The sequence below is a fragment of the Scyliorhinus canicula genome, chromosome 30 (genome assembly GCF_902713615.1).
Source record: "Scyliorhinus canicula chromosome 30, sScyCan1.1, whole genome shotgun sequence".
NCBI lineage: Eukaryota > Metazoa > Chordata > Chondrichthyes > Carcharhiniformes > Scyliorhinidae > Scyliorhinus > Scyliorhinus canicula.
In genome coordinates, this window is record NC_052175.1 from 11,044,001 (window position 1) to 11,067,754 (window position 23,754).

Genomic DNA, 23,754 nt, shown 5'->3' on the forward strand with positions numbered 1-23,754 from the left:
CCCCTCAATCAGCCCCTCCCCCCCTCAATCACCCCCCTCCCCCCTCAGTCACCCCCCTCCCCCTGATTGGTACATTCAGGTGCCAGGCGGCCATTAGTAGAGGACCCGCGGCCGCTGATTGGCGGGTGTCCGCCCTCGGACCCTGATTGGTGCAGAGGCTGAATCCCGGGCTTCCGACTGGTGGACCAACCGAGGCCGCAGATTGGCGGAGGCTGAGGCCGCGGTCGCTGATTGGCGCAGAGGCTGAAACGCCGGGGCTCCCGATTGGCGGACACACCTCGACCGCTGATTGGCGGGTTTGGGTGGGGAGGCGGTGGGGGAGAGACAGCGCCGTTCCTGACTGGCGGAGCCCCTGCCCGCGGCCGCTGATTGGCGCAGAGGCTGAAACCCGGGCTCCCGATTGGCGGAGACGCCGCGACTGCCGGAGGGTGGGTGGGGTCTCCCACCGCGCCGTTTCCGATTGGCGGACCGGGCGAAGGGGGCGGGACCCGGGGTCGCCCCGGCCGCTGATTGGCTACCCGCGGGGGGGGGGCGGGCACTCGGCGGGGCGGCTTCCGGTCCAACCGGGTAGGTTCCAGCTTCAACCCGCGGAATGTTCCAGAAGCCCCGGGGGCAGCAGGGGCTGGGGGCGGAGACCCCGGAGCGGGGGGGGGGCGGGGCGGGGCGGGGCGGGGCGGAGGGCGGAGACACCTGAGGGCGGGGCTCCCCCCGGGGGGGGCGGGGCTAAATCCAGCCCCAGGCTGCAGCCTCCCCGCTAGGCCCCAATCACCGGGGAATTGGCAGCGAAGGTCGGACCCCGACCGGTAACCGGGGGCGAGGGTCCGACCGGTAACCGGGGGCGAGGGTCCGACCGGTAACCAGCGGCGAGGGTCCGACCGGTAACCGGCGGCGAGGGTCCGACCGGTAACCGGGGGCGAGGGTCCGACCGGTAACCGGGGCGAGGGTCCGGCCGGTAACCGGCGGCGAGGGTCCGACCGGTAACCGGCGGCGAGGGTCCGACCGGTAACCGGCGGCGAGGGTCCGACCGGTAACCGGGGGCGAGGGTCCGACCGGTAACCGGGGGCGAAGGTCCGACCGGTAACCGGGGCGAGGGTCCGGCCGGTAACCGGCGGCGAGGGTCCGACCGGTAACCGGGGGCGAGGGTCCGGCCGGTAACCGGGGCGAGGGTCCGACCGGTAACCGGGGCGAGGGTCCGGCCGGTAACCGGGGGCGAGGGTCCGACCGGTAACCGGGGGCGAGGGTCCGACCGGTAACCGGGGGCGAGGGTCCGACCGGTAACCGGGGGCGAGGGTCCGACCGGTAACCAGCGGCGAGGGTCCGACCGGTAACCGGGGGCGAGGGTCCGACCGGTAACCGGGGGCGAGGGTCCGACCGGTAACCAGCGGCGAGGGTCCGACCGGTAACCGGGGGCGAGGGTCCGACCGGTAACCAGCGGCGAGGGTCCGACCGGTAACCGGCGACGAGGGTCCGACCGGTAACCGGGGGCGAAGGTCCGACCGTAACCGGGGGCGAGGGTCCGACCGGTAACCGGGGGCGAGGGTCCGACCGGTAACCGGGGGCGAAGGTCCGACCGGTAACCGGGGGCGAAGGTCCGACCGGGGGCGAGGGTCCGACCGGTAATCGGCAGCGAGGGTCCGACCGGTAACCAGCGGCCGGTTACAGTCACACCCTGAACTGTCACAGGCTGTGATATTCTTTGTGCGCTGACTGAATCAGTAATCGTTCTCTCTCTGTTCCAGGTACAGCGGAGCTCCACGATGGAGCCGGTACAGGGTGCGGGCTCTGCCCTCCGGCCAGTGGAGGAGGCCGTTCCGCCGCGGACCGGCAGGCGGCCGGCCGAGGACGACGACTGCTTCATCTGCTCCGCCTGCGGCAAGAGCTTCGACCAGTACGGCCGGCTGGAGCTGCACCTGGCGGCCCACGGCGGGGGCGACCGCCGGACCCTCCCGTGCCCCGTCTGCGGCAAGCGCTTCGGCTGCCCCTCGCACCTGGCTCAGCACCAACGCACCCACTCCGGGGAGAGGCCCTTCCAGTGCCCCGCCTGCGGCCGGGCCTTCAGCCGCCCGGCCACCCTTCGCCGCCACCAGGTGACCCACACCGGCGCCAAGCCGTACAAGTGCCCCAGCTGCGGCAAGGAGTTCAGCCACTCGTCCTCGCTGACCAAACACCAGCGGCGCCACAGCGAGGACTGGCCCCTTCAGTGCGGCGTCTGCGGCCGCGAGTTCAAGCAGCGCTCGGCGCTGGGCATCCACAAACTCTACCACGCGGCGGAGAAGCGGCGCCGAGAACACCAGGTAGCGCCGCTCACATCATAATGGCTTATTGTCACGAGTCGGCCTCAATGAAGTTACTGTGAAAAGCCCCTAGTCGCCACATTCCGGCCCCTGTTCGGGGAGGCTGGTACGGGAATGATTGTAGATAGGGCCGATGACGAGCGTCTACCCATCTCTGTGAGGGACCTCCGTCCGTGGGGGGGGGGGGGGGGGTGGTATAGATAACCAAGCTCGGCCTCAGTAACGGGGAACCCCCAACTTAAGGAGAAGTCAGAGAGACAGAATGAGATTGATGAATAGCCAACATGGATTTCAAATGAGGTTGCTCCACCAAGGAGGGTAGACAAGGGTGGCACGGTAGATGTAATATATCTAGACTTCCTGAAGGTCGTCAGTAAGATGCCACATTACAAGCTGATGAATCAAGCCAGGTGGATTGGCCGTGCTAAATTGTCCCTTAGTGTCCAAAGATGTACAGGCCAGGTGGATTGGCCGTGCTAAATTGTCCGTTAGTGTCCAAAGATGTCCAGGTTAGGTGGATTGGCCGTGCTAAATTGTCCCTTCGTGTCCAAAGATGTACAGGTTGGGTGGATTGGCCGTGCTAAATTGTCCCTTAGTGTCCAAAGATGTCCAGGTTAGGTGGATTGGACGTGCTAAATTGTCCCTTAGTGTCCAAAGATGTACAGGCCAGGTGGATTGGCCATGCTAAATTGTCCCTTAGTGTCCAAAGATGTCCAGGTTAGGTGGATTGGCCATGCTAAATTGTCCCTTAATGCCCAAAGATGTGCAGGTTGGGTGGTGTTACGGGGATAGGGCGGGGGAGTGGGCTTGAGTAGAGCGATCTTTTGGAGAGTTGATGTAGACTCGATGGGCAGAATGGTGTCCTCCTGCAGTGGCGGGATTCTATGGAGTACTGGGACTGCGTTGGTCTCCGCTGTAGAGGATTCAATTAGATTAGAAGCAGTTCAGAGAAGGTATACATGACATTCCCTGGGATGGAGGGTGGGCGTGTTTGACATGGGGAAATGTTATTTTATGAGGAAAGGTTGAGCTGGTCATGCCTGTATCAATAAAATCCTGAGGGGGGCGCTCCAACAGGGTGGAGACGGAGGAGATGTACCACCCCCAATCCCCATGGCCAATCCACCTAACCTGCACATCTTTGGATACTAAGGGGCAATTTAGCATGGCCAATCCACCTAACCTGCACATCTTTGGATACTAAGGGACAATTTAGCATGGCCAATCCACCTAACCTGCACATCTTTGGACACTAAGGGACAATTTAGCACGGCCAATCCACCTAACCTGTACATCTTTGGACACTAAGGGGCAATTTAGCATGGCCAATCCACCTAACCTGCACATCTTTGGATACTAAGGGACAATTTAGCACGGCCAATCCACCTAACCTGCACATCTTTGGACACTAAGGGACAATTTAGCACGGCTAATCCACCTAACCTGTACATCTTTGGATACTAAGGGACAATTTAGCACGGCCAATCCACCTAACCTGCACATCTTTGGACACTAAGGGACAATTTAGCACGGCCAATCCACCTAACCTGCACATCTTTGGACACTAAGGGACAATTTAGCACGGCCAATCCACCTAACCTGTACATCTTTGGACACTAAGGGACAATTTAGCGCGGCCAATCCACCTAACCTGCACATCTTTGGACACTAAGGGACAATTTAGCACGGCCAATCCACCTAACCTGCACATCTTTGGACACTAAGGGACAATTTAGCACGGCCAATCCACCTAACCTGCACATCTTTGGACACTAAGGGACAATTTAGCACGGCCAATCCACCTAACCTGCACATCTTTGGACACTAAGGGACAATTTAGCACGGCCAATCCATCTAACCTGCACATCTTTGGATACTAAGGGACAATTTAGCACGGCCAATCCACCTAACCTGTACATCTTTGGACACTAAGGGACAATTTAGCACGGCCAATCCACCTAACCTGCACATCTTTGGACACTAAGGGACAATTTAGCACGGCCAATCCACCTAACCTGTACATCTTTGGACACTAAGGAGCAATTTAGCATGGCCAATCCACCTAACCTGCACATCTTTGGATACTAAGGGACAATTTAGCACGGCCAATCCACCTAACCTGCACATCTTTGGACACTAAGGGACAATTTAGCACGGCTAATCCACCTAACCTGTACATCTTTGGATACTAAGGGACAATTTAGCACGGCCAATCCACCTAACCTGCACATCTTTGGACACTAAGGGACAATTTAGCACGGCCAATCCACCTAACCTGCACATCTTTGGACACTAAGGGACAATTTAGCACGGCCAATCCACCTAACCTGTACATCTTTGGACACTAAGGGACAATTTAGCGCGGCCAATCCACCTAACCTGCACATCTTTGGACACTAAGGGACAATTTAGCACGGCCAATCCACCTAACCTGCACATCTTTGGACACTAAGGGACAATTTAGCACGGCCAATCCACCTAACCTGCACATCTTTGGACACTAAGGGACAATTTAGCACGGCCAATCCACCTAACCTGCACATCTTTGGACACTAAGGGACAATTTAGCACGGCCAATCCAACTAACCTGCACATCTTACGAGACACATTGATGAAGGTCAGGTAGCGGATGTGGTGTATCTGGATTTTAGTAAGGCATTTGACCAGGTTCCCCATGGTAGGCTCATTCAGAAAGTTAGGGGGCATGATGCAGGACAATATGGCTGTCTGGATACACAATTGGCTGGCATAAGGAAGACAGCAAGTGGGTAGTGGAAGGAAAGTATTCCGCCTGGAGGTCGGTGACCAGTGGTGTCCCGCAAGGATCTGTTCTGGGACCTCTGCTCTTTGTGGTTTTTAATAAATGATTTGGATGCGGAAGTGGAAGGGTGGGTTAGGAAGTTTGCCGATGACACGAAGGTTGGTGCATTTCAGCGACTTTTGGTCAGGCACATGGACAGCAGTGAATTGAAGGGGTGTACGTTAGGTTGATCTTGGATTAGGATAAATGGTCGGCAGAACATCGTGGGCCGAAGGGCCTGTACTGTGCTGTACTGTTGCACATTGTTCCCAACAACGTAGGTAGGAAAAGGGGTGTGGATGTAATAAACAAGTTTAGGGAGTTAGGCTGGAAGTTAAAGGCCAGGACAGACAGAGTTGTCATATCTGGTTTGTTGCCGGTGCCACGTGATAGCGAGGTTAGGAATAGGGAGAGAGTGCAGTTGAACACGTGGCTGCAGGAATGGTGTAGGAGGGAGGGCTTCAGGTATTTAGATAATTGGAGCGCATTCTGGGGAAGGTGGGACCTGTACAAGCAGGACGGGTTGCATCTGAACCAGAGGGGCACCAATATCCTGGGAGGGAGGTTTTCTAGTACTCTTCGGGAGGGTTTAAATTCATTTGGCAGGGGAATGGGAACCGGATTTGTAGTCCAGCAACCAAGATAGCCGATGTTCAGGATGTCAAAGCGTGTAGTGATACAGTGGGGAAGGTAACAATGACAAAGGAGAGTACTTGCAGGCAAGGAGATGGGTTGAAGTGTATATACTTCAACGCAAGAAGCATCAGGAATAAGGTGGGTGAACTTAAGGCATGGATCGGTACTTGGGAGTACGATGTGGTGGCCATCACGAAAACTTGGATAGAAGAGGGGCAGAAATGGTTGTTGGAGGTTCGTGGTTATAGATGTTTCAATAAGATTAGGGAGGGTGGTAAAAGAGGTGGGGGGGGGGTGGCATTGTTAATTAGAGCTAGTATAACAGTTTTAGAAAGGTAGTTCGAGGAGGATCTGCCTACTGAGGTAGTATAGGTTGGTCAGAAATAGGAAAGGAGCAGTCACCTTGTTGGGAGTTTTCTATGGGCCTCCCAATAGCAGCAGAGATGTGGAGGAACAGATTGGAATTTGGAAAGGTCTAGAAGTCACAGGGTAGTAGGCAAGGGTGACTTCAACTTCCCAATTATTGAGTGTAAACTCTTTGGATCAAATAGTTTGGATGGGGTGGTGTTTGTGCAGTGTGTCCAGGAAGCTTTTCTAACACAGTATGTAGATTGTCCGACCAGAGGGGGGGCTATTGGATTTGGTACTTGGCAATGAACCAGGGCAAGTGATAGATTTGTTAGATTTGTGGGGGAGCATTTTGGAGATAGTGACCACAATTCTGTGACTTTCACTTTAGTAATGGAGAGGGATATGGGCGTGCAATAGGGCAAGGTTTATAATTGGGGGAAGGGTAAATACAATGCTGTCAGACAAGAATTGAAGTGCATAAGCTGGGAACATAGGCTGTCAGGGAAGGACACAATTGAAATTTGGAACTTGTTCAAGGAACAGGTACTACGTGTCTTTGATATGTATGTCCCTGTCAGGCAGGGAAGAGATGGTCGGGTGAGGGAACCATGGTTGACAAGAGAGGTTGAATGTCTTGTTAAGAGGAAGAAGGAGACTTACTGTAAGGCTGAAGGAAACAAGGTTCAGACAGGGCGCTGGAGGTATACAAGCTAGCCAGGAGGGAACTGAAGAAAGGGATTAGGAGAGCTAAGAGAGGGCATGAAAAATCTTCGGCAGGTAGGATCAAGGAAAACCCCAAGGCCTTTTACACATATGTGAGAAATATGAGAATGACGAGAGCGTGGGTGGGTTCAATCAAGGACAGTAGCGGGAGATTGTGTATTGAGTCCTGAAGAGATAAGAGAGGTCTTGAACGAGTACTTTTCTTCAGTATTTACAAACGAGAGGGGCCATGTTGTTGGAGAGGACAGTGTGAAACAGACTGGTAAGCTCGAGGAGATACTTGTTAGGAAGGAAGATGTGTTGGGCATTTAAAAAAAATTTGAGGATAGACAAGTCCCCCGGGCCTGACGGGATATATCCAAGGATTCTATGGGAAGCAAGAAATGAAATTGCAGAGCCGTTGGCAATGATCTTTTCGTCCTCACTGTCAACAGGGGTGGTGCCAGGGGATTGCAGAGTGGCGAATGTCGTGCCCCTGTTCAAAAAGGGAATAGGGATAACCCTGGGAATTACAGGCCAGTTAGCCTTACAAAGTAATGGAAAGGGTACTGAGGGGATAGGATTTCTGAGTATCTGGAAAGACACTGCTTGATTAGGATAGATAGATTGGTGTTGTGGATAGTGAGGGGGGCTGTTGTCGGCTGCAAAGAGACATAGATAGGATGCAGAGCTGGACTGAGAAGTGGCAGATGGAGTTTAACCCTGAAAAGTGTGAGGTTGTCCATTTTGGAAGGACAAGTATGAATGCGGAATACAGGGTTAACGGTAGGGTTCTTGGCAATGTGGAGGAGCAGAGAGATCTTGGGGTCTATGTTCATAGATCTTTGAAAGTTGCCACTCAAGTGGATAGAGCTGTGAAGAAGGCCTATGGTGTGCTAGCGTTCATTAGCAGAGGGATTGAATTTAAGAGCCGTGAGGTGATGATGCAGCTGTACAAAACCTTGGTCAGGCCTCATTTGGAGTACTGTGTGCAGTTCTGGTCACCTCATTTTAGGAAGGATGTGGAAGCTTTGGAAAAGGTGCAAAGGAGATTTACCAGGATGTTGCCTGGAATGGAGAGTAGGTCTTACGAGGAAAGGTTGAGGGTGCTAGGCCTTTTCTCATTAGAACGGAGAAGGATGAGGGGCGACTGGATAGAGGTTTATAAGATAATCAGGGGAATAGATAGACAGTCAGAGTCTTTTTCCCCGGGTGGAACACACCATTACAAGGGGACATAAATTTAAGATAAATGGTGGAAGATATAGAGGGGATGTCAGAGGTAGGTTCTTTACCCAGAGAGTAGTGGGGGCATGGAATGCACTGCCTGTGGAAGTAGTTGAGTCGGAAACATTAGGGACCTTCAAAGCGGCTATTGGATAGGTACATGGATTACGGTAGAATGATGGGGTGTAGATTAATTTGCTCTTAATCTGGGACAATAGTTCGGCACATCGTGGGGCCGAAGGGCCTGTTCTGTGCTGTATTTTTCTGTGCTCTATGTTCTATGAACTAAAGCATTTAAAGAGACACCCATTTGACCATCCCGTCCGTATCTTTCTGTGACCCAAGACTCTCAACCTCACTGTTAACCACCCGGCCAATCGTTGTGTCGTCCGCAAACTTACTGATCCCACCCCCCCACATACTCATCCATGTCGTTTGTCTAAATGACAACCAATAGGGGGGCCCAGCACAGATCCCTGTGGTACCCCACTGGACACTGGCTTCCAGTCACTAAATCAGCCGCCTGTCATCACCCTCTGTCTCCTACAGCTAAGCCAATCCCTCCTATATCTTCCACCATATCAAGTTCCCCTGTATCCCATGTGTATTTGCCTCTAGAACATAGAACAGTACAGCACAGAACAGACCCTTCGGCCCTCGATGTTGTGCCGAGCCATGATCACCCTACTCAAACCCACGTATCCACCCTATACCCGTAACCCAACAACCCCCCCCAACCTTACTTTTTAGGACACTACGGGCAATTTAGCATGGCCAATCCACCTAACCCGCACATCTTTGGACTGCGGGAGGAAACCGGAGCACCCGGAGGAAACCCACGCACACACGGGGAGGACGTGCAGACTCTGCACAGACAGTGACCCAGCCGGGAATCGAACCTGGGACCCATATATATAAGTCCCACGTGGAATTTTGTCAAAGGCTTTGCTGAAATCCATATAAACTGCATCCACCGCACTACCCTCATCTACACATCTGGTCATATCCTCAATTAATTCAATCAGATTTGTTCGGCATGACCTCCCTCTGACAAAGCCATGCCGACTACTCCTGATTGAACCTTGCCTCTCCAAGCGGAGATAGATTCTCTCCTTCCGAGGTTTCTCCAATAGTTTCTCCACCACTGACGTGAGACTCACTGGTCCGTAGTCCCCTGGCTTAACTGCGAGCGTTGAGTGGCGGAGCAGACTGGATGGGCCGAATGGCCTGATTCTGCTCCTATAGGGAAGGGGGGGGGTGGCACCTCCATCTGAATGGAGTCTCGGTGCATTCTGTGGACAGGCAGTGTGAGCGAGGACCCCCCCCAGGTTGTAACTGTGAGCTCTCTCTTACAGGAGAGGCTGATGGATCGAGCGGTGAATTCGCAGGAGCCGGACTCGGGCCAGGCCGGCGCGGAGTGGACGCCGCAGCGCCCCTGGTGGCCGGAGGAGGGCCCGAAACGCTTCCGCTGCCCCGAGTGCGGCAAGGGCTTTGACCAGAACTCGCGGCTCAAGCTCCACCTGCGGGTCCACACGGGCGAGCGGCCCATCACCTGCGCCGAGTGCGGCAAAGGCTTCAGCAACTCGTCCAACCTGCGCAAGCACGAGCGCACCCACACCGGCGAGAAGCCCTTCCAGTGCCCCGCCTGCGGCAAGGAGTTCAGCCAGTCCTCCACCCTGGTGGCCCACCAGCGCACCCACACCGGCGAGAAGCCCTTCCGGTGCGCCGTCTGCGGCACGGACTTCAACAAGCAGTGCAACCTGCGCAAGCACGAGCGCACCCACACCGGCGACAAGCCCTTCCGGTGCCCCGTGTGCGGCAAGGGGTTCGTCGACCCGTCCAGCCTCCGCAACCACAAGGGCACGCACATGGGCGAGAAGCCCTTCCGCTGCCCCGCGTGCCCCAAGGGCTTCAGCAACCCGTCCAGCCTCCGCAAGCACAGGAGGATCCACGCACCAGACGCCACCGGTGGCGGCCGAGACGCGGTGAGTGAGGCGTTGGCGGTCCTTTGACCCCCCTGGTGTTTGGGCACTGATTCCCGGCTGGGTGGGAGGGGGAGGGGGGGGGGGGTTATCATTAGCAGGGGAGTCACCCCGAAATACACCAAGTCGTGTGATTCCCGGTAGCGAGTGGCAGGGGAACACTACCGTCTACAAGACCTCGCCTCCGACAGCACCTTCCAAACCCGCCACCTCTACCATCTAGAAGGACGAGGGGGGGGGGCGGCAGACACACGGGGAACACCCCCCCCCCCCACCTGCTAGTTTCCCCCCCCTCCCCTCCGAGCCGCTCGCCATCCCGACTCGGGAATATATCGGCCGTTCCTTCACTGTCGCCGGGGTCAGAATCCCGGACCTCCCTCCCTAACAGCACGGTGGGTGTACCTACACCACACGGGGACTGCAGAGGGTTCAAGACGGCGGCTCCTTCCCCCCCCCCCCCCCAACCTCCTCGAGGGGCAATTACGGATGGCCATCAAATGCCGGCTGAGCCGGCGACGCCCACATTAACAGGTTAAGAAAAATCTGATCAGAAATTCAGCTCAAGCTTTACGCTGCTGCCGCCCTCATTCAAGATGGATCTGGGATTAAAGAGGCTTTATTAAGAAGCCTTGTTGTCAAAGGGAAGATCCAGCCCAGCCATCATCCTCGTGTGCGGGAAGAGATTCCTTTGTTCGAGCCTTTGCCAATTGGACACGCTTAAAGAGATTCTATTTGCCAAATCGAAGAGTCCATCCTTATATAGTGGGATCGGCAGCTCCCCCCCCCCCCCCCCTCCCCCCCGCCTTCAGACCGATCTCTGCCTTGGGGGAGGGAGGGGGGACCTCTGCTTGGGGGTCACAGAGCCCAGGGTCCTAACAGCAGGAGAGTGACGTGCCTACAGACTGCTGTTGGGACCCCCCCCCCCCCCCCCCCAAGGCTAGAGACCTGATGTCTCAAGGTCCCACCTGCGACACGTGAGGCTTGCCAGTGACGGGAAAAAAGAGAAATGTCTCGTTCGACAGAACTGGTCGAGATTTCTATTATCTGCAGAATCTGAGGTTCATCGTCCGTTGTCCACCAACTCCTCTGGGAAACCTCATTATGAAAGTGTCTCCATTTTGTGTCTGTACACGACCCCTGCAAGTGACATTAGAGTAGGCCTTCCAATGGTGTGAAATTGTTTATCTTTCCCGTAACATTGTGTGTCGCCGAATACTATTGTAGTGAAATGGCTACCATCCGCCCCCACCCCGCCCCCCGCCAAACGAATGACTCCAAATTGCTCTCTTTTTTGAAATTTTTTTTTTCAGTAACTGAAATTTCTAATGTCCAAAATCAGGGTTAAAAAAAAAAATTCAGCAGGAAAGACATGTAATGGAAACAGAAAATGCTGGAAAGATACAGCAAATCTGGCAAGATCTGTGGAGAGAGACCTTGAGTCCGTGTGACTCTTGTAAATGCGTCCGCGGATTTTTTTCTTTCTCCTCTGGTGCCTTCAGTAGTTTTTTTTAATAACTTGAAGCCTTAACCACACCGAGAAGCGTCGGGCTGGGACGTGATAATTTCACACCAGCCTGAATACTGCTGCCTCTCCCAGAGTGACTGCGGTGGGCGTTTAGCTTGGGACGCACCGCCCAAAAAAGGTTGGGGTTATTTTCCTGGGAAACTCAGAAGGCCGAGGGGGTGACTTAAGTGAGGTGGACAAAACGACGAGGGGAAGAGATAGAGTGGGCAGGATAAAATTGTTTCCCCTGCTGGAGCAGCCGACGAACGGCTGCCACCTCCGGGAGAACACTGACGTTGACCCGCTTTAAGGCGAAATTTATTTTCTCGAGTCTGAGAAACCCAGCCACGTCACCAACCCAGGCCTCTACACTCGGGGGGGGGGGCTTCGAGTCCCTCCACATTAAAAAAATGAAAATGAAATGAAAATGGCTTATACAGTACAGAACAGCACAGAACAGGCCCTTCGGCCCTCAATGTTGTGCCGAGCCATGATCACCCTACTCAAACCCACGTATCCACCCTATACCCGTAACCCAACAACCCCCCCCTTAACCTTACTTTTTATAAGGACACTACGGGCAATTTAGCTTGGCCAATCCACCTAACCCGCACATCTTTGGACTGTAGGCTTCAATGAAGTTACTGTGAAAAGCCCCTAGTCGCCACATTCCGGCGCCTGTTCGGGGAGGCTGGTACGGGAATCAAACAGTGCTGCTGGCCTGCTTGGTCTGCTTTAAAAGCCAGCGATTTAGCCGAGTGAGTTAAACCAGCCCCTAACAAGATTTGTTAGCTACCAGGGAGGCAAAGGCCAGGATGTCGGCCTCTTCCGCCCCCTGAACTCCCGGATCATCCGACACTCCAAAGATCGCCACCTCCAGACTCGGCACCACCCGCGTTTTTCGCACCGTGGACGTTGCCTTAGCGAAACCCTCTCAGCTTCGGGCATGCCCAAAACACGTGGACATGATTTACTGACCCGAAAGTCTTTTTAATAAGTACCTGGATCTGAAACTTGAGTGCTGCAAGTTACAGGGCTGTGGGCCGGGAGCAGGAAGGCGGGATTAGAAGCGGCACTTTTCTTTTTCATAGAATTTACAGTGCAGAAGGAGGCCATTCGGCCCATCGAGTCTGCACCGGCTCTTGGAAAGAGCACCCTACCCAAGGTTAACACCTCCACCCTATCCCCATAACCCAGTAACCCCCACCCAACACTAAGGGCAATTTTGGACACTAAGGGACAATTTAGCATGGCCAATCCACCTAACCCTGTACATCTTTGGACTGTGGGAGGAAACCGGAGCACCCGGAGGAATCCCACGCACACACACAGGGAGGATGTGCAGACTCCGCACAGACAGTGACCCAGCCGGGAATCGAACCTGGGACCCTGGAGCTGTGAAGCGATTGTGCTATCCACCATGCTACTGTGCTGCCCTGGGTGCCCTTGGGCTGGCATGGGAGAAGATGGGCTGAATGGCTTCCTCCTGCGCTGTAACCTTTCTATGACGGTATGGGTGGTGTGCTTGACCCGATCAGACACTGTGTTTGTAAGTCGCCTGTAAGCAGCAGCCCCAAGGGTCTCCACAGCAGAATTAGCAGATTCCAAACTCACCCAAAGCCACAAAAGACGATTTGCCAAACAGCCAAAGGCTCCGTCAAAGAGGCTGAAGCGGCCGAAAGGAGGAGAGGGGAGACCGGGACAAAATCCACAGAGAGGTGGAGAGGTTTAAGAAGGGAATTCCAGAGCTGGAGGAGGTTACAGAGATAGGGAGGGGGTGTAGGGGCCGGAGGAGGTTACAGAGATAGGGAGGGGGTGTAGGGGCTGGAGGAGGTTACAGAGATAGGGAGGGGGTGTAGGGGGCTGGAGGAGGTTACAGAGATAGGGAGGGGGTGTAGGGGCTGGAGGGTTACAGAGATAGGGAGGGGTTGTAGGGGCTGGAGGAGGTTACAGAGATAGGGAGGGGGTGTAGGGGCTGGAGGAGGTTACAGAGATAGGGAGGGGGTGTAGGGCTGGAGGAGGTTACAGAGATAGGGAGGGGGTGTAGGGGCTGGAGGAGGTTACAGAGATAGGGAGGATTGTAGGGTCTGGAGGAGGTTACAGAGATAGGGAGGGGGTGTAGGGGGTGGAGGAGGTTACAGAGATAGGGAGGGGGTGTAGGGGCTGGAGGAGGTTACAGAGATAGGGAGGGGGTGTAGGGGATGGAGGAGGTTACAGAGATAGGGAGGGGGTGTAGGGGCTGGAGGGGGTTACAGAGATAGGGAGTGGGGGTGTAGGGGCTGGAGGAGGTTACAGAGATAGGGAGGGGGGTGTAGGGGCTGGAGGAGGTTACAGAGATAGGGAGGGAGTGTAGGGGGCTGGAGGAGGTTACAGAGATAGGGAGGGGGTGTAGGGGCTGGAGGTTACAGAGATAGGGAGAGGGTGTAGGGGCTGGAGGAGGTTACAGAGATAGGGAGGGGGTGTAGGGGCTGGAGGATGTTACAGAGATAGGGAGGGGGTGTAAGGGCTGGAGGAGGTTACAGAGATAGGGAGGGGGTGTAGGGGCTGGAGGAGGTTACAGAGATAGGGAGGGGGGTGTAGGGGCTGGAGGAGGTTACAGAGATAGGGAGGGGGGTGTAGGGGCTGGAGGAGGTTACAGAGATAGGGAGGGGGTGTAGGGGCTGGAGGAGGTTACAGAGATAGGGAGGAGGGTGTAGGGGCTGGAGGAGGGTTACAGAGATAGGGAGGGGGTGTAGGGGCTGGAGGAGGTTACAGAGATAGGGAGCGGGTGTAGGGGCTGGAGGAGGTTACAGAGATAGGGAGTGGGGTAATGGGATTGGTCTCCTTCGAGCGGAGAAAGTTTGAGGGGGCGATTTACTCGGAAATCACAAAAGGGGTTTGGACGGGGGGTAAATGAGGAGAAAGGGTTTCCGCCCACCCCCTTAGGAACTTTCAAAAGCGGGAATTCACAGAGAGATGGGGCTGGGGGGGAACTAATTGGACAAATCTTTCAAAGAGCCGATACGGGCACATCTTTGGACACTAAGGGACAATTTAGCACGGCCAATCCACCTAACCTGCACATCTTTGGACACTAAGGGACAATTTAGCACGGCCAATCCACCTAACCTGCACATCTTTGGACTGTGGGAGGAAACCGGAGCACCCGGAGGAAACCCACGCAGACACGGGGAGGACGTGCAGACTCCGCACAGACAGCGACCCGAGGTTGGAATCGAACCCGCGTCCCTGGCGCCGTGAGGCAGCAGTGCTAACCCACCGTGCCACCCCAATAAGTGGCTTTTTGGGTGGAGACATCACTTTGAGGTTCACGAGGCTGCAAGTATTACTGTAGCACCACGGCTAGGCTGGGTTAGCTAGGCTGTGGATTGACCATTTGGGGAGTCGGCTATCGCCCGGCGAGGTCGGGGGGGGCGACAAGAACATAAAAACTAGGAGCAGGAGACGGTCATCTGGCCCCTCGAGCCTGCTCCGCCATTCAATGAGACCATGGCTGATCTTTTGTGGACTCAGCTCCACTTTCCGGCCCGAACACCATATCCCTTAATCCCTTTATTCTTCAAAAAACTATCTATCTTTGCCTTAAAAACATGTAATGAAGGAGCCTCAACTGCTTCACTGGGCAAGGAATTCCATAGATTCACAACCCTTTGGGTGAAGGAGTTCCTCCTAAACTCAGTCCTAAATCTACTTCCCTTATTTTGAGGCTATGCCCCCTAGTTCTGCTGTCACCCGCCAGTGGAAACAACCTGCCCGCATCTATCCTATCTATTCCCTTCATAATTTTAAATGTTTCTATAAGATACTATCCATGCTACTACTTTACCCTTAATGCCATGCATCTTTATCTTATGCAGCAACCTTTTGTGTGGCACCTTGTCAAAGGCTTTCTGGAAATCCAGATATACCACATCCATCGGCTCCCCGTTATCTACTGCACTGGTAATGTCCTCAAAAAATTCCACTAAATTAGTTAGGCACGACCTGCCCTTTCTAAACCCATGCTGCGTCTGCCCAATGGGACAATTTCTATCCAGATGCCTCGCTATTTCTTCCTTGATGATAGATTCCAGCATCTTCCCTACTACCGAAGTTAAGCTCACTGGCCTATAGTTTCCTGCTTTCTGCCTACCTCCTTTTTTAAACAGTGGCGTCACGTTTGCTCATTATCAATCCACCGGGACCACCCCAGAGTCTAGTGAATTTTGGTAAATTATCACTAGTGCATCTGCAATTTCCCTAGCCATCTCTTTTAGCACTCTGGGATGCATTCCATCAGGGCCAGGAGACTTGTCTACCTTTAGCCCCATTAGCTTGCCCATCATTACCTCCTTAGTGATAACAATCCTCTCAAGGTCCTCACCTGTCATAGCCTCATTTCTATCAGTCACTGGCATGTTAGGGGCAGCACAGTAGCATTGTGGACAGCACAATCGCTTCACAGCTCCAGGGTCCCAGGTTCGATTCCGGCTTGGGTCACTGTCTGTGCGGAGTCTGCACATCCTCCCCGTGTGTGCGTGGGTTTCCTCCGGGTGCTCCGGTTTCCTCCCACAGTCCAAAGATGTGCGGCTTAGGTGGATTGGCCATGATAAATTGCCCTTAGTATCCAAAATTGCCCTTAGTGTTGGGTTGGGGTTACTGGGTAATGGGGATAGGGTGGAGGTGTTGACCTTGGATAGGGGGTAGGGTGCTCTTTCCAAGAGCCGGTGCAAGACTCGATGGGCCGAATGGCCTCCTTCTGCACTGTAAATTCTATGTAATCTATATGTTATTTGTGTCTTCCACTGTGAAGACCGACCCAAAAAACCTGTTCAGTTCCTCAGCCATTTCTTCATCTGCCATTATTAAATCTCCCTTCTCATCTGTTTAGCACAGGGCTAAATCGCTGGCTTTGAAAGCAGGCCAGCAGCACGGTTCGATTCCCGTACCAGCCTCCCCGTACAGGCGCCGGAATGTGGCGACTAGGGGCTTTTCACAGTAACTTCATTTGAAGCCTACTCGATAATACGCGATTTTCATTTCATTTCATCTTCCAAAAAGGACCAATATTTACCTCAGCCACTCTTTCTGTCTATATTTGTCTCTGATTTTGTTTTAGCCGGTGGATGGTAATGGTGACCCCCTCTCTGTTCCAGGAGATGCCGCCGACCCCGGCGCCTGACGTGACCCAGCTGGACACGGTGCTCCCCCTCCGTGGCCAGGTCTCCCCGGACTCCGGGCCCGCCTCCCCCCCGGGGCCCCGGCCTTTCGCCTGCCCCGAGTGCGGCCGCACCTTCACCCGGAACTACCGGCTCAAGCTGCACCTCCTCACCCACTCCGGGGAGAAGCCCCTGAAGTGCCCCGACTGCGGCCGGGGCTTCGTCGACCCCTCCAACCTCCGCAAGCACCGCCGCGCGCACGCCAGGGAGGGAGGGAGGGCGAGGGGGCCCGGCCACCAGCTCAGCGACCTGGCCATTCGGTGACACCGTGGGAAGGCGTGGCGGCGCCAATCCGGGGCGAGGGGGAGCGGAGACCGGGGGGGAGGGGGGGGGTGTACAGAACAGAAGGAGAAAGGACAGGGCAGCGAGACAGACAGCGGCGGGCATGGAGCAGGGCTGGGAACCAAGATGGCGCCGCGAGCAGCCACCCGGGAGGGCCTGTGACCAAAGGGCGACACCCGAGAGCAGGGGCACATCCGTGCTGCGTACACATAGCTGGCGGCCATGTTGGGTGCCCCCTGCTCTAAGGAAAGCGCTGGGGCCCGACCTCATGTCGAGACCGACGACGGCAGCCATTTTGGATGGCCCCCTATCAAAGGGAAACCCCGGAGGGCAGGAGCGCGCCCACCAGGTAATCCCGGGGGGGGGGGGGGGGTCAGAAAACCCCCACCAGGATTGTTACCTGGAACGTAAGGGGACTTAACGGCCCAGTGAACAGATCGAGAGCCTTCGCCCATTTAAGAAGCCTTAAGGCTGACATAGTTTACCTACGAGAACAGTGACCACAATTCCGTAAGCTTACGGATACTGATGGAAAAGGACGAGTGTTGTCCCAGGGTTTAGGTGCTAAATTGGGGGGGGGTGAACTACAACCAGATTAGGCAGGATTTGGAGGCTGTTTGGGCGAGGTTGTTTGAGGGTAAATCCACGCTTGGCATGTGGGGGTCTTAAGGAGCAGTTGATGGGAGTGCAGGACAGGTATGTGCCGGTTAAAAGGAAAGGCAGGATTCGGGAACCACGGATGACCAGGGAAATTGAGAATCTTGTCAAAAGAAAAAAGGTGCATATGTGGGGTGAAGGCAACTGAAAACAACTTGAGGAATACAAGGACAGTAGAAAACAGCTCAAGCAGGGAGTTAGCAGGGCAAAAAGGGAGTTAGGAGGGCAAAAAGGGAGTTAGGAGGGCAAAAAGGGGTCACTAAATGTCCTTGGCAGACAGGATGAAGGAGAATCCCAAGGCATTTTATACGTATATTAGGAACAAGAGGGTAGTTAGAGAAAGAGTTGGCCCACTCGAGGACAAAGGAGGGAAATTATGTGGAGAACCAGAGGAAGTAGGTGAGGTCCTTAATGAGTATTTTGCATCAGTATTCACAAAGGAGAGGGGACACGTTGATTGGTGGTGTCTCAGAGGGATATGTAAACTTTAGAACGGGTCGTTATTACGAGGGAGGAAGTGTTAGGCGCATCAAAAAAGCATTAAGGTAGACAAACCCCCAGGGCCAGATGGCATCCCAGATTACCGAGAGAGATGAGATGAAATGGGGCAGCACGGTAGCATTGTGGACAGCACAATCGCTTCACAGCTCCAGGGTCCCAGGTTCGATTCCCGGCTTGGGTCACTGTCTGTGCGGAGTCTGCACATCCTCCCCGTGTCTGCGTGGGTTTCCTCCGGGTGCTCCGGTTTCCTCCCACAGTCCAAAGACGTGACAGGTTAGGTGGATTGGCCGTGATAAATTGTCCCTTAGTGTCCAAAATTGCCCTTAGTGTTGGGTGGGGTTACTGGGTTATGGGGATAGGGTGGAGGTGTTGACCTTGGGTAGGGTGCTCTTTCCAAGAGCCGGTGCAGACTCGATGGGCCGAATGGCCTCCTTCTGCACTGTAAATTCTATGCTATCTAAATTCTATGAAATGGCTGGGCCTCTGACAGAAATCTTTGTATCCTCATTGGCCACAGGTGAGATCCCAGAGGATTGGAGGATAGCCAATGCTGTCCCGTTATTTAAGAAGGGTTGCATGGATAACCTGGGTAATTATTGGCCGGTGAGTTTGACGTCAGCGATAGTGAAATTGTTGGAAAAGTTTCTCAGAGATAGGATCTATGCACATTTGGAAGGGAATGGTCTCATTAGCGACAGACAGCATGGTTTTGTACGAGGGAGGTCAAGTCTGACTAATTTAATTGAGTTTTTTCAGGAGGTGACAGAAATGATTGACAAGGGCTGTGGATGTTGTCTATATGGACTTTAGTAAAGCATTTGACAAGGTCCCTCATGACAGGCTGGTGCAAACGATTAACTCAAATGGGGTCGGGGGTGAACTATCTGGAATGATCCAGAACTGGCTTGGCCATCGAAGACAGAGGGTAGCAGTGGGAGGGTGTTTTTCCAAATGGATATCTGTAACTAGTGGTGTTCCGCAGGGATCAGTTCTGGGACCTCTGCTCTTTGTAATATATATAAATGACTTGGAAGAAAGCGTAGCGGGTCTGATTAGCAAGTTTGCGGATAATACTAAGATTGCAGGAGTTGCGGACGGTGATGAAGATTGTCAGAGAATACAGCAGGGTATAGATAGGCTGCAAAAGTGGGCAGAGAAATGGCAGATGGAGTTTAACCCGGACAAATGCGAGGGGATGCATTTTGGTCGATCCAATTCAGGTGGGAGCTATAAAATAAATAGGAGAACCATCAGGAGCAGAGAGACACAGCGAGATCTGGGCGTGCAGGCCCACAGATCCTTAAAAGTGGCAGCACAGGTGGAAACAGTGGTGAAGAAAGCATATAGCATGCTTGCCTTCATAGGGCGGGGTATCGAGTATAAAGGCTCGAAAATTATGTTAAATAGAACGTTGGTTAGGCCACATTTGGAATACTGTGTCCAGTTCTGGTCACCGCAAACTACCAGAAGGATGTGGAGGCTTTGGAGAGAGAGAGTACAGAAAAGGTTTACCAGGATGTTGCCTGGTATGGAGGGTATTAGCTATGAGGAGAGATTGAACAAACTGGGATTGTTCTCCCGAGAGAGACGGAGGCTGAGGGGCGACCCGATAGAAGTTTATAAAATTATGAGGGGTATAGACAGGGTGAACAGTTGGAGGCTTTGTCCCAGGGCGGAAATGACAATTACAAGGGGGGCACAGGTTCAAGGTGAGGAGGGGGAAAGGTTCAGTGGAGATGTGCGGGGGGGGGGGGGAAGGTTTTTACACAGAGGGTGGTGGTGGCCTGGAATGCACTGCCAAGTGAGGCAGATACGTTAGCGACCTTTCAGACTTATCTGGATAGGCTCATCAACAGAGGGTATAGAAAGATACAGGCGGGAAAACGGGAGTGTTAGGAGAAAAGGGAGAGAGAAAAAAAAAAGGGGGGGAAACCATGGGAATACGCAACCCGGAGAGGGGGTGGGGGGGGAGGAAGGGAGATGCGGGAGGGTCCGAGCCGGATGGGGCTGACTGTATATAGGAAAACTCAAAGGGAAGGAAAAGAGGAACCCTTCTGTATTGTACAGCGAACGAATGCAGCTGGTAATGTACATAATTGTTTATCATTTTTGAAAATACCAATAAAAAGATTTCCAAAAAATAAATTGAACTAAGGCGGGTTGAACGTTAGTCCGCCAACTCCTGCTCAACGTCCGGGGTAAGGTCGGGACCCGTTGCTCGACTAGGTTGGAATGTAACCTGTGTGTCGAAACGGCCGAGCAGGAGCAGCGGGACTGAATGGGGGTTGGAATGAGGAGCCCTGGATGCGGGCGAGATTTCCCCCCCCCCCCCCCAATCCCCGGGTGATCACGGAGCAGATTGCAGCCTCCCCTCGGTCCTGGCCAATCGAGTATGCCGGAACCAAAGTGGCCGATCGCGTCTGCATCGATTGAACTACACTTAACCTCTTGGCCCATGGCCTTCAAAGGCCTGACGTTTCAAATGCTTTTTGACGTTTGTGAGGCTTCCCCCCTCAACCACCCTCCCAAGCAGTGAGTTCCAGACTCGTGGGGGGGGGGGGGGGGGAGACTTTTCCTCATCCCCTCCTAACCTCCTCACCTTCACCTTCAAATTTTGCCAATCCACCTAACCTGCACATCTTTGAGCACTGAGGGACAATTTAGCGCGGCCAATCCACCTAACCACATCTTGGGACACCAAGGGACAATTTAGCACGGCCAATCCACCCAACCACATCTTGGGACACCAAGGGACAATTTAGCGCGGCCAATCCACCTAACCCGCGCGTCTTTGGACTGTGGGAGGAAGCCGGAGCGCCCGGAGGAAACCCACGCAGACACGGGCCGAAAGTGCAAACTCCCACACAGACAGTCACCCGAGGCCGGAATCGAAACCGGGACCCTGGAGCTGTGAGGCAGCGGTGCTAACCCCCTGTGCCACGATTCTTGGTATCAATCTGGAGCCTTGCCCATTGGTGGCCGTTTTAGGGGTCTTGGACTTGCTGGCGCTGCGGGGGGGGGGGGGGGGGTGGAGTGAGGGTAGGGAGGCGCTGGAGGATGTACTCACTTTCGCCTCACTGATAGCCCAGGTGTGGGTTCTGCTGCGACGTTCTCCCATTTCCCAGCGCCTCGGTATGTCTGGAGGAATCAAATGGATTTCCCCCATCTTGAAAAGGTCAAGTACATCGTTAGAGGGTGGATCGATGTGTTATTTTTTGTACCGTTTCTGTATATTTGTTGACTAACGTGTTTGTGTGTTATTTTGTAACATTGCAAAACCTTATTTGGAATAAATTTGTTTATTTGAAAAAAAGAAAGGTGAGTGGGGCACAGATGCCGTGATTAAGGGGAGGAGCCAGGTCTGTCTGTAGTATCGCCGTCTGCGAGAGGTTTTTACGTTGAACAGCCGTTTTGCCAAATGTTGAGCAAACGTGTCCTGGATCTGCTCCCGATAGGAACTCTCTCCTGCACATCTTTTGGACTGTGGGAGAAAACCGGAGCACCCCGAGGAAACCCACGCAGACACGGGGACAACGTGCAGACTCCGCACAGACAGTGACCCAAGCCGGGAATCGAACCTGAGACCCAGAAGCTGCTGCCACTTCTGGAGCTTGCTCTTCTGCTCTCAACCACCTAACCCGCCCCGACCCTTACCCCTCCACCAAACCCCAGGTTGAAATAACAAACAGAAACGGAGCGTACGGTTTAAGGTCATAAAGTTTTATTGTTGACAAGAATCAGACAAGGGAGAACCAGATTTAACAGTCCGACATTCATTGCTCAGTCGAAATACACTTCAATTCTTCTTGCAACATTTACTCGGTGATTTTCCCAGGATGAGGCACGAAGCAATAAGGAAAAACTCTGTGCGATCTACCTGGTTATCGTCAGCAGCTTCCACTTTCATTATCGCGCTCACCAGTGTTTCCAGCTCTCCTTGCTTTTAAAGAAAAACGTACACACAATTACATCCCAGCTTTTAGATAGACAATCCTAACCCACCGCGTACACTTCTAAAGATTAGTGGTTAGCCCCGCTGCCTCACAGCGACAGGGACCTGGGTTTGATTCCCGGCTTGGGTCAGTATCTGCACGTTTCCCCCCCCCCCATCCCCGTGTCTGCGTGGGTTTCCTCCGGGTGCTCCGGTTTCCTCCCACAGTCCAAAGATGTGCAGGTTAGGTGGATTGGCCGTGCTAAATTGTCCCTTAGTGTCCAAAGATGTGCAGGTTGGGTGGATTGGCCGTGCTAAATTGTCCCTTAGTGTCCAAAGATGTACAGGTTGGGAGGATTGGCCGTGCTAAATTGTCCCTTAGTGCCCAAAGATATGCAGGTTAGGTGGATTGGCCGTGCTAAATTGTCCCTTAGTGCCCAAAGATGTGCAGGTTAGGTGGATTGGCCGTGCTAAATTGTCCCTTAGTGTCCAAAGATGTACAGGTTAGGTGGATTGGCCGTGCTAAATTGTCCCTAAGTGCCCAAAGATATGCAGGTTAGATGGATTGGCCGTGCTAAATTGTCCCTTAGTGTCCAAAGATGTGCAGGTTAGGTGGATTGGCCGTGCTAAATTGCCCCTTAGTGTCCAAAGATGTGCAGGTTAGGTGGGGTAATGGGGATAGGGTGAAGGTGTGGGCTTGGTAGGGAGCTCTTTCAGAGGGTCAGTGCTGACTCGAAGGCCGAATGGCCTCCTTCTGCACCATAGGGATTCTTTGGAAAAGCCCGCTCCATTAAATATGATCGTGGCTGATCGGACCGTGGCCTGATCTCTACTTTCCGATGTTTTCTGTTGTGTCACAGAGACGTGGGCCTCGCCCATTCCCTAATTGCCCCTTGAGATGAGCGTCTTGCTGGGGCCATTTCAGAGGGAGGGGACCGTTGAATCTCCACATGGCAGATGGTGTCATTTAAATTCATAAAACCTGGGATTGAAAATTGAAAAGCTAGTCTCGGTAAATGCGACCATGCCAACTACCATGGATTTGGCGGTTAAAAACCCCATCTGGTTCACCAATGGCCCTTCAGTGGGAGGTAAATCTGCCGTCCTTACCATGGTGTGCCCGGCATGTGACTCCAGACCCTCCCCCCCCCCCCCCCCCCCCTCCGTCACACACACACACACAGCAATGGACTCTTATTTAGTTTGTCCAATTAAGGGGCAATTTAGCGCGGCCAATCCAACTACCCTGGACATCTTTGGGTTGGTGGGGGGGGGGGGGGTGCTGGAATGTGCAAACTCCACACGGACAGTGACCCAGAGCCGGGATCGAACCCGGGTCCTCGGTGTCGTGAGGCAGCAGTGCTAACCACTACGCCGCCGTGCTGCTCTCTGCAGTTAACTATGCCCCCTCCACCCCCGAACACACCAATGTTTAACCACAGATTGTAACTGTATCCGTCCATAGCGATCCTAAACATCATTGCAGCGTTAATGTATGCCTACTTGTGACAAAAACGATTGTTAAAAAGTACCCACCTTCAATTCCGGCATCTCTGCTTTGAACAGCTTTTTCAGCTCGCTCCCGTTCAATTTGTCGTGTTGGTCATCATCTTTCGAGTATGTGAGGAAAATTTTATTGATCGCCTCCACGTGTGTTCTCAGAGAGCCCATCCTGACCTTTGTGCAGCT

General features: G+C 53.8%; 1 protein-coding gene across 1 annotated transcript; it reads left to right on the forward strand.

Annotated features, from left to right (window-relative positions):
* The first annotated feature begins 528 nt into the window (after positions 1–528).
* LOC119958691 (zinc finger protein 664-like) lies at positions 529–16,983 on the forward strand. Its single transcript, XM_038787267.1, has 4 exons — positions 529–567; positions 1,740–2,294; positions 9,366–9,995; positions 16,632–16,983. The coding sequence occupies exons 2-4, from the start codon at positions 1,758–1,760 to the stop codon at positions 16,956–16,958; spliced, it is 1,494 nt and encodes a 497-aa protein (XP_038643195.1). The 5' UTR covers positions 529–567; positions 1,740–1,757; the 3' UTR covers positions 16,959–16,983.
* Positions 16,984–23,754: the final 6,771 nt, after the last annotated feature.